The sequence below is a fragment of the Aulonocara stuartgranti genome (assembly GCF_965226115.1).
Source record: "Aulonocara stuartgranti genome assembly, chromosome: 16".
Taxonomy (NCBI): Eukaryota; Metazoa; Chordata; class Actinopteri; order Cichliformes; family Cichlidae; genus Aulonocara; species Aulonocara stuartgranti.
The window spans coordinates 7,752,620-7,770,455 of NC_138952.1; the positions used below are offsets into that span (position 1 = coordinate 7,752,620).

General features: G+C 37.4%; 1 protein-coding gene across 6 annotated transcripts in view; it reads right to left on the reverse strand.

Moving 5' to 3' along the window:
• dpp10 (dipeptidyl peptidase like 10) overlaps positions 1-17,836 on the reverse strand; it is a 269,569-nt gene that overhangs the window by 39,622 nt on the left and 212,111 nt on the right. For 5 of the 6 annotated variants that reach the window (XM_082509271.1, XM_082509272.1, XM_082509273.1 and 2 more), the window contains one exon: positions 2,839-2,891. In XM_082509271.1, coding sequence (XP_082365397.1) covers positions 2,839-2,891 — 53 coding nt within the window. Of the gene's footprint in view, positions 1-2,838; positions 2,892-11,412; positions 11,930-17,836 lie in introns of those variants that run through there. The other variant, XM_082509276.1, reaches the window with a different exon arrangement.

Sequence of the window (17,836 nt, forward strand, 5' to 3'; positions counted from 1 at the left end):
TGAGAGCCAGAGATTTTCCTTGTTTGAGGTGACCAAATACTTATTTTTACAAATCCTTTACAAATCCTACCATGTGAATTTATTGATTTTTTTTTCACATTCTGTCTCTCACAGTTGAAGTGTACCTCTGGTGCAAATTATTGACCTCTGTCATCATTTTAAGTGGGGGAACTTGCACAATCGGTGGCTGACTAAATACTTTTTTGCCCCACTGTAAATTGCCAGTAGGTTGTTGTCTCTGGCAGATTATGTTAAGGCTTATCACCTGTTAGAATGGGTGGAAAAGCCTTTCAGTCATGTGTCGAAGACAAGAGATGTCTGTAAATGGTCTGTATTTGTATAGCGCTTTTCTAGTCCCTAAGGACCCCAAAGCGCTTTACACAACCAGTCATCCACCTATTCACACACACATTCACGGCAAGCTACATTGTAGCCACAGCCACCCTGGGGCGCACTGACAGAGGCGAGGCTGCCGGACACTGGCGCCACCGGGCCCTCTGACCACCACCAGTAGGCAACGGGTGAAGTGTCTTTCCCAAGGACACAATGACCGAGACTGTCCAAGCCGGGGCTCGAACCGGCAACCTTCCGATTACAAGGCGAACTCCCAACTCTTGAGCCACGATCGCCCTTCTGTAATAATTTTGAAAAACCAAATGGAATTATATTAAAAACTGGAGAGTGAAAAACAGCCTTATGTCAGTGAGATGGTAAGGACCGATGCTGCTAAACCTTTTCTAAAGCATCTGAGCGTCAACTCTGCCCACCTCTAGTCAAATTTCATGCAACAGAAATGATGCGCAACAGTGCATTTTAATCAAGGTTGCCTCTCTACTTTAGCCATTGGTTGAGTTACAGGTGCAACAATTGTGACCTTATCAAATGGCAGCAGTGGGCCAATACATCTAAAGTCAGAGGTTAAAAAAGGAAAACAAATGTGCAAAAACAGTTTTTAGGGGAGCACCCCCCCATTTTATTTATTCAATGTTTATATAGCACATGCTTTGTATCAGTTTGTTTCTTGCTTTAGCTGACAATGGCATGCACTTTGAAATAAGCCCAAATTGGCCATAGACCCATTTGTCTGATATCAGCACAGACATGACAGAGATTAAAAGGAAATGCCAGAGCAATGCCCCAAAATGGCACAGCTTTCTAAAATAACACTCGTGTTTGAAAAGGATAATCCAATCAGCTGTATAAAGTTTTAATCTCTCTCTGATTAGTAGTCAGAATCCCGCTCATGACTGTGACTTATGAAACTGGCAGGAAGTCATTTGAGCATGTCCTGGACTGTTACTTTGGATTGAGACTTTGTGCAGAATGTTTGGAAAATCAGTCTGAAAGCAGCGGGATGCCACAGACTGCAGGCTGATCTTCAAACTTTATTTTGACTGAACATAAAATTTAGAATGGTAAAGTTTCAATACTCTGCACAAGCTAGTGAGAGTTCTGGGGATATACAAAAAATATTCCCAGTCTGTACTTGAGGTAGTCAACTTACTACTTTCCATTGGATGTGTTGTTTCCTCTATTTGACTGCAATTGATACAGTTCTTGTACTTTTTGCACTTGTGTGTAATTTTACATTGCAGAAATGTATAAACCATAAAGGTGGTTTAACCCTTTGCTCTAAATACATACACACCCATAAAATCTGTCTTTTGTTTTAGTGTAAAAATATAACAAAGATCATTTTGCAATTTAGGATTAGTTCAAATCAATGATAATCATACTAATTATTAACATTAAATTGTACATCTAAACAGGTAGTAATAGTAGTATTAGTAGTAGTAGTAGTAGTAGTAGTAGTAGTATCTACTTGCACTGTGAAGTTCTGTGCAGGTTTGCAACATTAGGCTGAGTCTGGGTAGAGAGTACAGCCACATGCACTTCAGAATTCATTCAGCTCCTCTATCAGCACTCACATCATCAATAAACACCAGTGATGCAGTTCCTTGCTTACTTACAGCCACACAACATAACATCACCTCCACCATATGTGAGAGATGATGTGGTATGCTTCTGCTCATGACCTGTTTCTATCCTTCTTCATATTTTCTTCATCCCACAACAGGCTGATAGCACATGGAAGGAAAGCTTATGCAGTGAGGACACTGGCAATGGCAGCTTACGCCTTTCCATTATCCAGTGGATTTGAATTTCTGCTCAGCTAATTATTCAACAAAATAAATGTATTCTAGGTGAACAATACCCTGACAGCCACGATGCTGAAAGCACCTGTCTAATATTGTGTATACCCTGTTGGAGTAGCTAAAACAACTGTAACCCCCGAAATGCATTGGAGATGACTCCATTGTGTTTCAGCTTCGCCTGAGCTGATTGCATGAACTCAATTATTGCGATTCCACCAGATGCGCCACTGTGTGTGATGTCTCACAAGTGGCTCTCTGGTGTACCCCTCTCCCCACTGGATGAACTTTGGGCCTGCACTATGGCCCAGTATAAGATAAACAAAGATGATTTCGAATCATGCAAATAAACTCCAGTATAGCACAAGAGGAAACTCTAGGCAGGCAGGTTTCCCTGAACATGTGGGGCCCTTAGAATGCAGCTTGGGTCTGCTTGTTTATTAATCTCAGTCAGCTAACATCTGGAACAAGACAAACAATCCAAATAACAGACATACAGTTTGTTTCAAGCGTGTCACAGCATGTAAATTGATCCCACAGTACTCTATTCATTGTACATAGCTTATATAAAAATTCCTGTGTTCTACAAATTTGTCAACCCCTGTGAGTCATGGATATTTTTCCACTAATGACAGGTGTTACTACCAAAAAGGTTGCCCCTCAGTAACCGCTGAGGAACACTTACCGAGTGTGAATATTGTAGATGCTGTAGGAGGCCATGTAGGAGTGGCGATAAACCTGCAGTGAAATAAAGAGAGAATGGAAGAAAGATTAAAATATGACTGAAGCGTTAACGAGAGAAGCAGAAGTGTCACGATAATGACATCAGGACAAAATAAAAATGAAAAGAAGAAAGGCATCAAAGAAAACAGATTGCTGGCTGTTCTCTGTGATAGAATCTGTAGACAATGCAATTTGCATGGGTGACAGCTGTGGGACGAGACATTTTAATTCCATCTGAGAAACCCATCATCGCCGAGTGCCTATGTGCTCAAAACTCGGGAGAGACAGAGATGGAAAGGAGCGAGGGAGAGGCATTCAAAATGACAGAGGGGTGCATGTAAACTGTCTGAACCACCACCCGCCTACCCCCTCTGGAGAAGCTGTGCTTGACATGATAATAGACCTCTGACCGTGGCTAGTGATCGGGGACAGAAACAGCCCAGATTTTTGCATTCCATCAGGAAAAAGACACTCAAGTATTCAGCTCTGATACAAAGAAGCAGAGGAATTTTACAAGCGCCAACTCTGACATTACATTCTGTACTAATGTAAATATTAGTGCAGATCAGAGCTGCAGTTGACTGGGAATTGATGTAAGCCGAGACATAATGTTATTCCACTCATCAAAATGAGTACAATTGTTTCACCAAAGGTAGTTAGTATTGTCATTTTCCTTGATTGGAATGGATGGCTGAGTGGATGGATTGATGGATAGAAGTCTATTTTTTCCTTTCCCACTATATTAAAGTTTAGATTTACCTATAAAAGGACATGAAGACAACAAAACCTTCCAAATGGTCAGTGATATATGCTTGAAATCTTATGGTCCACTGTTTCAAGGCTGTAAAACAATATTTTTTACAGCCTTATTATTTCTTTCTCTACAAACAAATACAAAAACAAGTACAAATCTATTTACAGGTGAACCAGTTTCATCCCCAAACTTTATGACTTTTTCATAACATTGAAAATAGATAGAGCAATCGATCTTCAGCATGATCCAGTATTATTACTTTATCCTCAGGCATCAAAGAGCCTTATCTGAAACAACAGTCTGAAAACTAAGTGAGAAAACTAAAAGGGGAAAAAGGAGGAAAAACAAAGTTTAATGACATGAAATCTGCATAAAGGTTATGAATTCTGCAGAGCCCCAGATGGGGGCTCTCACTAAAATAGCCATGACAAGTCAACATGAGTGATCTCCCAAGCTGGAAGGGAAGTTGATCTAACTCTGATGACTCTGACAAATGCTTGTGCTCCCTGTTGTATGCTGTACAGCAACTGAGTAGAAATGAAGATGACACAAGCACATTTCACAACATCTGTGACATTTGCACTATGTGAGGGCTTAAAAAGAATCCAGGCAAAATCCAACTACTAGCAATAATGCAGACAAACTCAGTGACAAGGTTGATAGACTACATTTCAGCTAACTGTATACCACTAAACTTATATTAAGATATGCTTAAAAATGTCCATCCATCCATTCGCTTCCGCTCATCCTTTTCAGGGTCGCGGGGGGCGCTGGAGCCTATCCCAGCTGTCATAGGGCAAGAGGCGGGGTACACCCTGGACAGGTCGCCAGTCTGTCGCAGGGCCAACACACAGTGACAGACAACCATTCGCACTCGCACATTCACACCTAGTGGCAATTTGGATTATCCAATTAACCTATAACCCCACAAGTTGCATGTCTTTGAACGGTGGGAGGAAGCCAGAGTACCCGGAGGGAACCCACGCAAACACGGGGAGAACATGCAAACTCCACACAGAAAGACCCCGGCCTGATGGTGGAATTGAACTCAGGACCTTCTTGCTGTGCGGCAACAGTGCTAACCACCGTGCCACCGTGCTGCTTAAAAATGTCTAAAATCTTTTAGAATTCTTACATACAAATCGTCCAAGTGAAGAAAAGGAGAGACTTGCCCTTAGAAATTGTTTGTGGATGTTATTGCAAGACATACTCTACACTCCAGTGGCACAAATGAGATCTTTGATTTGTCCCCGGTCAGACTCATGGGGATGAGCCAGAGGCTACGAAGACTCATCGTGGAAGGTGTTGTCCAAGATTTACTTTGACCCATTCCTTCAGGCTGTGCAAGCCAAGAAGAGACTAACCAATTTAATCTTTTTTTTTTTTTAAATACCTTATGCCTCCTGGCACGTTTTCTCCCCGGTACCCTGTGACAGGAACATAACTTGACTTCCTCAGCTTGTATTACTTGGTAAACATTGTTTTCTCACAGATACAGAGCTTCTCATAGATGTTATGAAACATATCCTCCATCCAAAAATGTATTACTATATGGACAAATCCATATATATATTTATTTAACATATCCCAGCAATATAACTGCCCGCTTCAATCCTAGGAAGAGACACAGATCCCTTTGGGGCTGCGTCAGGAAGGTTATCCAATGTAAAGAAATCTGCCAAATCAAACATGCAGAGCTACCTGCTGCGGCGATTCCTTTTGAATGAGTAAGCAGACAAAAATAGCTTCTTTATCCTTTTAATATAAACTGAGATCTACGCATATAGAACACAACAAAGAGGCAATCACTGCTGTAGCTCAGAGTTTAAATTGCTTTGTACAGTGTGTGGTAATTATGGATGAAATATAATGTTCCTGTTTTAAGAAGCTACAATTGAATTTGTTAGAGAAGGTATGTGAAAATGTGCAGACTTCACATTAAGAATTACAGTGAGGCAGGCATGCTAGTTCATTTATTTCAGACATGAGTTATGTGACTGTCATTGATATGGATTTGTGTATTTACCGCATGCTGTGATCACATTCTCTTAAAATATTGAATAATATAGTTTATTTGTCCAAAAAGCTTATAACAGCCCAAAGGTAGATGTCGTGCAGACATAACAACATCTTTAAATCATTTACAATAAAAACTCTTCAATACGTAACAGAGTTCATTTTGTGTAATGTGGTTCATGGTTGTTTAACAACTATGTGGTGCAAATATCTGTGTATAATTAAAAAAAGACTTTCGAGTTGTCGCGTTCATTTTAGTCTACAATTGTTACAGTTTGTCCTTTTTTAATTCTAAGGTTTTATGCATTTGGGAAATAATAATAAAAAAATAATTTTGTGTTTACAAGGTTCTAATTTTTCAAATTCTAACCAGAGAAGAACAACAACCCTTGAGTACAAGTACACTCCGTGTGAGTAAGTAACATGAACAATGATTGGTAATTGTTTCCTGTATGACTTTACTTTCACTCTGCCACATCATTGTGGAGGAGTTTTGGTTGACTCTTTAGTATTTCTGCATTTCATTGAGGTTTGTTGGCATTCATTTATGCACCCCACCACCATGCTTGACAGGTGCAGCATCAGGTGTTTGGGAAATACAAAAAACTGCGTATTTTTGTTCATTATTGCTAAATATTTATGTCCTGGTATTATATGCCAAAAGCACATTGTTCCAGAAGTTCATGATTAGATACTATCTAGAATGTTTTCCATGTGTGACAAATTTTTCTCATTGTAGAACGATGAACTTCAGATCGTCCATCAGTCCACAAACACCTGGATGCCCCTGACCAACAAACTGCCAAAATTTCTGTTATTATAGACGTGGTCACTTGCTCATGACCTGCCACTTACCCCCTTAATTTTTATTGCCGCACTAAGGATTTATTTACTTTTTCACACGCTGCTTATGTATCTAACTTTTTGGGGAAATAATTGACAAAACATGCTATTTGTTGTTGAACATATGAGGTTGTAATTATCTAATTTTAAGATCTGCTGAGACCAGATAAATTTTATTATATTTTTATATGTAAAAAATTAGAAATGACAAAGCCCATACTTTTTGTTTCACATGCATATATGTATTTACTTTTAAAGAACAAACCATGAGGATGTTTCAATCAAGTCCAAAAACAGGAGGGAAAGGAGAGAGAATGCGTTTTTGACCTTGTGCTTAATACATAAAACTTAATGGGTCTTTATCTACCAGAGTTTATGTCTGTTGCACTGAGATGACAAGTTATTGCAGGTTTAAGCTTTTTTTATAACGGTATGTCGGCTTTCCCTTAAATATGAAATGGCATAATAATAGGTTCACTTACTAATGAGGATTAAGTCTAATCCCTGAAGAAAACATCACTATATTTTTATAAGAGCACTTGAGGAAACAAAGCAGATGTTTCTTACAATCATGGAAGTCAAAAGACATTTTGAAAGACTGCAATAAAGCTTTGGTTATGATGCCTAAAGCACAACCAATAACAATAAGTTGGAACATCAATAATAGAGATTCCTGTTCATCAAGAGAGTGAATTACTGGTTAGAGAAAAGAAGATTCACCAAGGTCCAAGTGACTTATATCGACTTTATGCAGAGTGTAGCTTCTCAGTGCATACTGAATGTATTGTGGCTAACACTGAGGTTGAGTGTGTTCAATATAAATTTACAGGCTTTATTACAAATATCTTTCAGTATAGCGGAGAACTGTGCATGGAAGTAAAACCTGATTCTTCATAGTGCACTATACACATTTCTCAAACCCTGACAGGCTGAAAATTCCTCTTTTTTTTCTTTTTTTTTTTGACATGAAACAGTCTTTACAAGCCCCAAATGAACTTTTCAGTGATATGCCATTAGTTTTAGGTGTAGAGCACACATGGGTATGGTGACCTTTGTTGCCGACTTCGTACTAAAACAAAAGGTTGTGACATTTTCAGCACTCAATGCTGTGAAGAAGAATTTAATGTCAAGAACCGAACGTACGGATGCAAGCTGGATGTTTAAAAAAAAACACCTTTGACAACATCACAACAAGGATTCTTGTCTAAAAGGATTAAAGTACCCTCTTCCAAAGTTTAATTATCTAGTGATTTCAGTTTTTGTAACTATAGCTAAAAAAACAACAAAAATCTTAAGGTCAGTTGTTATCTGTAATTAACTTTTTTTGGCTGATAAAGCAAAACACTACAGATCACAGGTGTCAGCGTAATTAATCTTAAGCTGCAAACTGAAAATGTGATAAAAGGTATTAGATATGAAAAGGTAATGAGATGATAAAATGTATGTAACACATGATTAAGAGGGTATTAGTGGGGTATTTTTAATAAAAAAAAAACGTGTTGGAAATTTAAACTGTGTCTTAGTTCTAGATGCAGAACTGCAATCTTAATATATGTCTATAATATGAATCAGTTAATGGTCTTAAAAACCTCTTTCTCTAAATCAACTTCAAAGAGAAAACATTTACCACTCAAAACGACAGAATGGATGCCAGCTGAATTAATTTAATTAAGGGCCCAACTCCAAAGGCTTTTTTACAGTATTCATATTTTTTTGCTCAAACTGTGCCTCAGATGTAAAGTTCATGCTTTTAACATAGATTCTTCATAATCATTGCTTACAAGTCCCAAAATATGATGCAACATTAGTAATTTCAGAATTGTAATATAAAGTTGGTACATTTTATGAATTCCAATATAATTAGTCTACTGTTTCCTATATTACCCACTTATAAAAAGAGCTGTGGGAGGTATACTGTAGGTCCATTTTTTCAGTATTAACAAATCAGAGTTGTTCACAAATGCTGAGTTGACATGCACATCACAGTTTGCTTTTTCTTATCTCCCCTTGTCTTTATATGGTGTAGCCAGCTGTCAGCTTACTCACATCATACTTTATTAGGGTTAGGGTTAAAATCATGATAAAAACCATTAAATAACATAAAGATATATCAGTAAAATTAAAAACTTTTGAAAAGAAGACAATAAGCTAATACTGCAAAAAATTGTGTCCTAAAATTTACAAAGTGATGAAACAAACATGTTAAATTGAATTAATTGTTTTAACTTTGAGTGCACCCATGTACTGAAGTTCATTACTATTGTTGTGCCTGAACATTAGAGCATTTACATATTAAATATTTACATATTACTATTCTGCAATAAAGGAGACGTGGAAATCAGTTTCGACAAAAGTTGATTGATCAGGTATTCTTGGTGTGTTCTGTGTTCCAGTAGCTGGGATTCTAGCAGTGTAAAAAAACTTAGCAGAAGATTACAAACAATAAAAATATCTGCTCACATTTTTTAAATCAACGACTGAATGTATATGAAATTTTCAGTTACAAAAGAATTACTCAATAAATAAGTAAATAAAAAAATTCAGTGAAACGTGAACCTTCCACCTCATTTGCAACTGGAACTCTGAATATAGCCTAACCTGAAAAATATTGTCCGCATAAGTACCATAGAAAAAAATCACATATTATGTTAATTTAACTTTTAATCAACTGCATTTTTCATGAATAGCAGCAAAAACCCTGTGAAAGCCAAAGTCACTGTTTCACAGTTCAGTTTTTAATTTAGTCTCTTTTAGAAGTATCTTTTAAAACAATTATGCTCATGGGTTTTATATTAAGAGATAAATTAGTATCTTCCACATCTTTCCCGTTGGCTAGTGCATTTTACTAAATTAAAGCATTATAAATAATGTAACTTAAAAAAAAAGGACAAAAAAAGTTCTTATTAATGTGCATGTCATTCTATGACCATATTAGTACTAATATGACTAATAAAAATTAAACATGCAAAACAGAATGTGACTGTAAACAGAAACAAGAGAGAAGGTGCCTGCAGTCAGGACAGTATATAGTTATAATCCTTTTTACACACTCAAGGACATTTGGCTGGTCTCTGTCTGTCAAGTAACTGACCTTTTTTAGGCTTGTGGGAAATAAATGTTTTGTCAAAAAATAAATAAATAAAAGTGAAGGATGGAAGAAAAACAAGCGTTTCAGTTAAATCTAACTGGGAGTTTGAATTCCCATTAAACATAACCCCTCCCAGTGAAATTATGTTTTTACTTTATGAACCTGTTTAAAAAATGCATATATTATAAGCAGGGGTGCATATAAATGGTCCGAAGGTGCGCATTCGCTGTCAAGATAAAAGACGCACACCAGATAAGAAGTTGCAACGTGCGTTTGCGTACATAAGATTTTCTGGAGGAGGACAGACATTAGTTTAGAAGGCTTAAAAATGTCGAAGAAGCAAGCTCCTTTAAGCAATTACTTTGGTGTTCCTCCACCTCCAAACAAATGTCAGAAGGAGTCTGAACCGCAAAAGAAGCGCGTATTCTCGGAAAAGTGGTTGCAGGAGGTGAGCTGGCTTCAAACAAATGATGAACGCACAGAGATGTGGTGCAGAATATGCCGTGAAAATCTCACTCTAGCGGACAAAAACAGTGCGTTTTATATGTACGTATATAAATTAGGGGTGCAACGATACACAAAATTCACGGTTCGGTTCGATACTTTGGTGTCACGGTTCGATATTTTTTCGATACAAAAAAAAATGTTCATGCCTTTTTAATTTGTCATTTATTAAAATTATAAATATATATTTTAACACAAAAGTACAGTTTTTAAATTTAACCCTAACCCTTGTGCGTGTTGTTTTTTAGCTCGTCATATTGCAGCCACAGAAATTCTTTTGTCCATGAAACCATAAAGCTGCACTTTCTTTTTGCCTTATAGTCTGATTTGTCATAACTTCTCCGTTTTGTGGTAAGCTTTTCTTTGGCTGTCACTTCTTCACCCTGACCTGTCTTATTTGGCTCAGCAGAACTAAAATATATATCTGTCTGTGAAGGTTCTCAATCATCCAGGTCATCGTAGTGAAATATATATCCTGCCGCACTCACATAAGCTCAGCGATTCTCTGCGCGATCAACCTCTCACATGTTTAAGCTGCGGGAGATTTCACTTGTCATGTTTGCATAGTAAGCTAACAATTAATAAGACGATGTCAGAGGAATTGGTGCACAAATTATCATCACTCACAGATCAGTGCTGTCGCTCTCTATACACAGTTCAAAGTGAAAGCAAAAAAACAAGCGCAAATTCAAACACGATTTCAATATGTCACATATTGACAGTGGCTCACCCAATGACATAATTACCCAGCTACATTTCTGAAAGAATGCAAAAGCATTGACATATATTTTTCCTTCCTACAATAGCCCGACAGGCAGGGGAGAGATAGCCCAGGGACGTCGGGCTAGCGATATTGCGAGCCCTGTATCTGATTGAGGAATCACTCATCTTTGGAAAAGAGTTTATTACAGAGAAATGTCTCTTTCCAAAATAAAAGCTATACTATCCGTTTCTTCTGGGCTATATTCTCAGCAGCATATTAAACATATCAGGTCTCCATAAGGAGAATCCTGTGCTAACAGCTGTCTAAATGACTCGGCTAAAGTTTGTAGCATGCATGCTTGTTTTTGTCTTTGCACTAGGATGATGTCGGTGTAAATGTGCAGTCATATTCGTTGTGTTCCCACTAGTGCTTTCAGGTTAATCTCGTTGAAATAACCTTAACGCCACAACACGGCAAATCTCCGTTAACGAGCTACCCTATACAGAGGGGCTAGACGGCCAACACGTTAATGAGCTAACTGCGCTAACACACTAGCTCCCACCCATGTAATTGAGCATTGCATGGCACATCCAACATACTGTTTTACTTTAGTCCATGACTCGCTTACCTTCAGGGTCATACGTCACATGAAAACCAAAATAATTCCAAACGCCAGATCTGAATGAGGGTGGGGAGGTCCACTTCTGTCTGGCTAGCTTGCCCTGCGCTCTTCCTTCTGACCATCCTGTCTGTGTTGAGTGCTCAGTGAATCTGCGTTCGACTACTCCGCCTAGGCTGCACTCTCGAGCCTAGGCGGAGTAGTCAAATGCAGATTCACTGAGCGCTCAACACAGACAGCATCGTCAGAAGGAAAGTTGATAAAATAAATTACAAATTTTGTATTGTTCTTTTTTTTTCTCCCCTTTGGTTTTCTTTCTTTCTCTCCCCCTCTTTCTTTCATTCTTTCCCCCTGTCCTATCCCACAGTCATGTCTGTCCCGTTTGCAACTGAAAATAAAATAAATTCATAATTATAATAAAGGTCAATCAAATGGACCAATATGATGATCCACTTAAAATAAATCCTCTTGGCATCTTTCTTGGCCTCAAGACAACAATTCTGATGGCTATAGATCCAAACGGGACACAAAAAAAAAAAAAAAAAAAATTGAAAAAAAAAAAATGAAAAAAATTGTATTGTTCGATACATATGCGTACCGAACCGAAAGCACTGTATCGAACGGTTCAATATCGATACGAATATCGTTGCACCCCTAGTATATATGTATGTATATGTATATGTTTTGTCTGTTGTATGACAAAAAAAAATCTCTTTTGAGTGAGACAAAAAGAAGAAAAAACTATCTACAGACATTTAACAAAACTTTCATGGATGTCACCACAGAAGAAGTGCATCTGAGCCTTCCCCTCCCCTGCTGGGCATCAGTCCACTTATAAAAATCAATAGTGTAGTGGAAGCAGCTCCCTGGATGGCTCTGTGAGAAGGGAAAACATGTCTACCAAAAGGCAACCAAAGAATAACAAAGCTTTACATTACAGGATATGTGAAGCTGACATCCTACTCTCCTGTCACTATGTGGCAGCTATGGTAATTTTAGCTCTAGGGACTATAAAGAGGTGGGCTTTGAAACTTATATTTTTGTTTGTCTTTGTTTATATTTTTGCTTGCCATTATCACAAGCACATTTAGATAGAATACACAAGGCACACCAAGAGCCTGTTCACAGCTTGAGGATTTTTAGTTTTTCTTTAGTTTAGATCCTTGATAGGGTTATATTTAAAGAATATAATTTTACACTGCAAATAGCGTAGCCTTCTATTACTTCAGTTTTGATGTGGTCAAAACTTACAAATCCCGGTAAGAGTAGTTGTGAAACTGCAGGTTATTCATCTGCAGAGGGATGGTTTATTTGAAGAGTGCATCGTCGCACAGAAACAGCAGCAGTTAAGGGTACAAATTATCTTCTTATGGCCTCTGACAGTGGACTCATATCTGTGTGTCTCCTGCTAGGCCTCAGAGCAGTATTCAATACTATTGATTATAATATTTTAATACAGAAACCTGAAGACACTGTTGGTATTAAAGGAAATGTGATACACTGAAGGGGCATTGTGGTTACCACTGTTGCCTCACAGCAACACGGTCCTGAGTTTGACTTCACCATCTCGCTGAGGAGTTTGCACATTCTCCCTGTGTTTGCGTGGGTTCTCCCCGGGTACTCCGGCTTCCTCCCACAGTCCAAGGTTGCGCTTGTGGAGTTCCACAGGATTATGTGCCAGGACCAAACCTTTACTTAAAACACTGCATACATTTTCGTTGTTATGCAGATGATACTCAGCTTTTTTAAATCCATAAATCCAGATGATACAAATCAATAAGATTAGATCAGATTAGATTAGATAGAACTTTATTAATCCCTCGGGTGGGTTCCTCTGGGAAATTCGATTTCCAAAAAAGCACAGCACCGACAGAAGTTACAGAGTTACAGAATATTATATATATACACACACACACACACACACACACACACACACACACACACACACACACACACACACACACACACACACATATATATAAATACAGAGACAATATAAATAAAATATATGAAGGGGATAAATAGAATAAATAGGAATAAAAAATAAAAATACAAGTGAATTGCACATTTCAAGTATTGAGTCTATTGCACTGTTGACTATTTACAAAAAGTATTGCACAAGGTATTGTACAGTGAGGTGAAGAGGCACTACAGCTTAGTTGTTCCCCCCTCCTTTGTCCTCCTGTTTCCCCTCCCTCTCCCCTCCAGAGAGGAGTTAAACAGTCTGATAAGTTAAGCCACAGGCATGTCATAAAAATATAAAGATCTGGATTTAGAGAATGTCCTCCCTATTGATTTGTAACATTGTTTGCAATTGGATACTGCAATCACACATATCAAAAGGATAGATATCAGCTTCGGATAATCTCGCAGACAAATTCTATCTCACATCACCTAAGCTACATAAGCCTATGTAGCTTGATGCTTGTTTATTTTCTGTGAAAATCCCTTTGTTTACATGTCTCAGAATATTGCTATATTCATCCGTTATGGTTGCAGTACACCAAACAAGAAGCATTTAAGGACACAGGAATGCAGGTGTTTTGCTTTAACAACAAAATCCCAAAGGGGTACTTTTATTTTGCTGGCATTATTGGAGAAATGCTGATAGCCTATATAATAGTGGGTATCGCCATTCAGTGCAGCAGCCACCGTTCACACTCATTTGAAATTTATTAAACTGAATGCAGAGATGTTGCTTTGGGACACAGGTGCTGTTTTCCACCGTAAAACTGTGCATCAGGACGATATTTGTTTTCTGCTTTTCACATATTTGTGGTTTGTTTTTCCTTGAAATGCCAGGTGGGCTCAACAGAGACAGCACAGATAGCTTCTCTCTCATTTTCCCTCTTTGTTTTCAGCATTACATCTGTGACTCCCCACTGCCATTTCCCACTTAGATTATTTGATCCTTTATTAGCAATTCTTCCTCAAACTGGGACACTGGAATATAAACTGATCAGCTATGAAAATGCAAAATTGTTGATTTCTTAAAAGACTGCTCAGAAGGTAAATGGCTTTTGAACTTTTCCAGTGACAGACAGAAACAAGCTTGAAGTGTTGCATTGGTATGGCTGGAAAAATGCAGAACAAATGTAAGCTTTCAATCCAGTTATGCCTTGACATGCAATCAGTAGAGGCTGTCACTCAGAATTTGTGAAAAATCTGTCAACTTCAAACCCACGCACTTCTGTGTCTTTATAGCTTAAACCTAATTATGTATTTTTTCATGTTCCCTCTACTTCAGTGGAAAAAGAACAGAATATATGAATGTTAGGAGAAGGAGATCTCTCTCTCCCACTATATTTGAATGCAGATACACACACATACTTAAATCAACAGCTTATAGCGATGGCATACAAATAGAGTAAAATAGCACTATAGGCAGCAAAGATTTCAAACATTACACGGTGTCTGCAAGGCTAAGAAAACACCAGCCAGTTGTGAGCAGTGACAAACATAAACCTAGAGATTATGAGCTTTTCTCAAGCTTAATCACTCCCAGATACAGATGTAGGTAGATAACAGTATGTAATCCCACAGACAGGTGAGGCTACACGAGCTTTCTCCTGGACCTTGTAGCAGGAAACTCCTCCATTCACATCAGATCCACATAACCACCTAAAACCGCTGTAGCTTATGAACAGCAACTACAAAGGCTGCACTCTATAAAACAACTTATTAGTTCAAAGGCAGCACTGGATCAAAGTGCATGATTAGCAGGAGACCGGTTTGCTTATTTTAGTGCAGATCCAAGTCTCTTTGTTATTCTTTTCATCGTTCATTAGAGGTTACGATTAACTGCAAGCACAGACTTCACAGTATAGTCCATAGATCAAAGCATGGGATTACAGCAAGCTCATAAAAATTAGGGGAAAAAAACATTTAAAATAAATAATTTTGAATGATTTCGATAGGATACAAAACTGACTTTAGTCAGTTTACTAAATTGTGCAAAACATAACAAAAATCTTGCATGTGCGTATTGGAAAACCTCTATTGTGTCATGTGACTGACAAGAGATTCAAATTTGGATGTTAAAATATTTAACTGATTGCAATATGTGTTTACAAGAGCATATGAAATGCAAAACAAAACTGTCATATTTGTATTTTTTAATGGAAACAGAGTGCTGGAGGGAGGTGTAACAGAGAAAGGAATGTTAATGTTAAAAACAGACTGCATGATAAAGTGTTATAGTCAATGATGGAATTCACTGCATTTTAATAACTGTGAGCTGCTCATTCTAAAAAATCATTTACTCGTTTTGTAAAATGAGTAAGTTATCGTCAGCTAACAATACCAAGAGTTTTGAACCATGAAGAGAAGGTGTTACCTGCCAACCTGCCAGATAACACTATATGCAACACCTTAATTTAGAATTTATTTTAAGGAAGAGGTATTTTTGTGCTTTTACTTTTTCAATATTTAATCAATACCACAATCAATCTTTATTGATACTAATTACTATTATTTGAAGATATTATCCAAATCTGTTTGAAGAAAAGGAGCATTATGTTTCTTATTAATTTGGGACTGAAAATTAGTTTATATTAAATTATTACTGTAAAAAAATTAAAGGAAATGATTTCCAGATGTCATCCAAGACATCTATCACTTACAAATAGTATAATTGCAAATATAATTGGGTTTTATTCAAATGCCTATTAAGCTAATTCATTCCAACATATAATGGGACACATTAATACCACTGCTTCATGTGTAATCACTCAAGTTTTTGATCATTTATATCCGGTGTCTATCCTGGCACAGTAACTATCTAAAAATCAACCGTAAACTATCAAATCAGTGCACAGACTGCTTCTTGTAAGCATCCTTCACATACTGCATCCTATTTCTTGATCTGAGATACCTCTGCAGTTCTTTAATAACATGCCTGACAGCATAGTTTTCCATGGTTTTAGTTCCACTGTATCAAATTATATCAAGTGTTACTTTGTTGAGGAGCTATATAGTATCTTCATATTGTAACAAATTAAGGCAATGGCCTCTGCTTATTATAGTGTGCTTATAATTGTAATGATCTAATTCCCTGGGAAGATCTGTTAAAATAAAATGTCGACCTCTGGGTGTTCATCATTTGAATTGTTTTAATGGAATAACAGTTCAGCACATTCCTCACCTTCATTAGTATCTCTGGCTAAGCCTTGGGCATAAGTGAAATTTTACTGCATCCACACAGGATGTGCTGAAACACTGTGAATACTGCTGATCACCACCTGTGTAATCGATAAAGTCGGTAAGCTGTACTTACTTATACCTGTTTAGAAGTTTAATTTAAAAGAAGTGTACAGAGAAAGATTGGTTTTCTTTGCTGTTATGCTTTTTTGGTTACATTTCACATTTCAGGATTAATATTTGTTATATTTCGAGGGAGTTTTAGTGTATCCCATGATGCACTAGGATGATGCAACAGGTTGCAAGTCTGACAGAAAACCTCACTGACACCTATGGGTGGTTAAAGAATCAGGATTTTTGCTATTAAACTCCACATAAAAAAAAGACTAAAACCAGTGAGTGGCTGCTGTAGAAATCCTCTGCTGTCCTGCTGTTAGACAATATTAATGAGAGACATGGCTTTTCATTACCATGAACAAACACACTGGAGTTAATGTGGAAGCACTGGCTAAGTTCCAGTCCCTGCTCACATACTCACAGTGGTGTCTGAGGGCTCTTATGTTGTCTTTTCAAACCATTTCTGTACAACTTTCACAATACTGAAGGGAAAATCACATAATGCATTATGCTGTGATATTAAACCTGCCAAAACCCATGACCAATCCAAGTAATCAGGGTACTTAGTCTATGAATACACGTGGTCTTTGTGATTTCCACACATGCGGATTTAAGGTGAGTTTTTGTCCTTAAAGTGGAGCTAATCAGTATTTATAGAACAGTAATGTGTCAAATTACAGTCAATCTGAAACTGTCACTTTGAACATTGATCCTTCATAAAAATATCAGCTATCTGATTAACTCCAGCTGTTTCTCACAGGTGTTGGCAGAGACCTAAATGGAGCACACTGGACTTTACATTTACCAAGAGGCAAAAACCAAGACTTGACATGAGTGATAGTGTTCCTCTATAAATTCTGGATTTGAAAATAAGAAACAACTAATAAGATAAAAGAAATGAAAAAAAAAAAACCAATTATAATATCAGCTTAAACAATAATGATTTTATATGTAGTGTGTAGTACTTTTTGCAATGCTAGTTCTTCATGGATGTTAATGTGGTACTGTGAACATTTTTATGCTACCCCCAGGTCTAAAAAAAATAATTCATTCCAGGTTCAAAGACATGAACCAAATTTTAGAAACTACAGATATGCTTTTCAATTCCCCATAAAACATGACACATTATAAAAAAATTCAGTGCTCAGAAAACTGATTCTTGAAACTCATCCACATG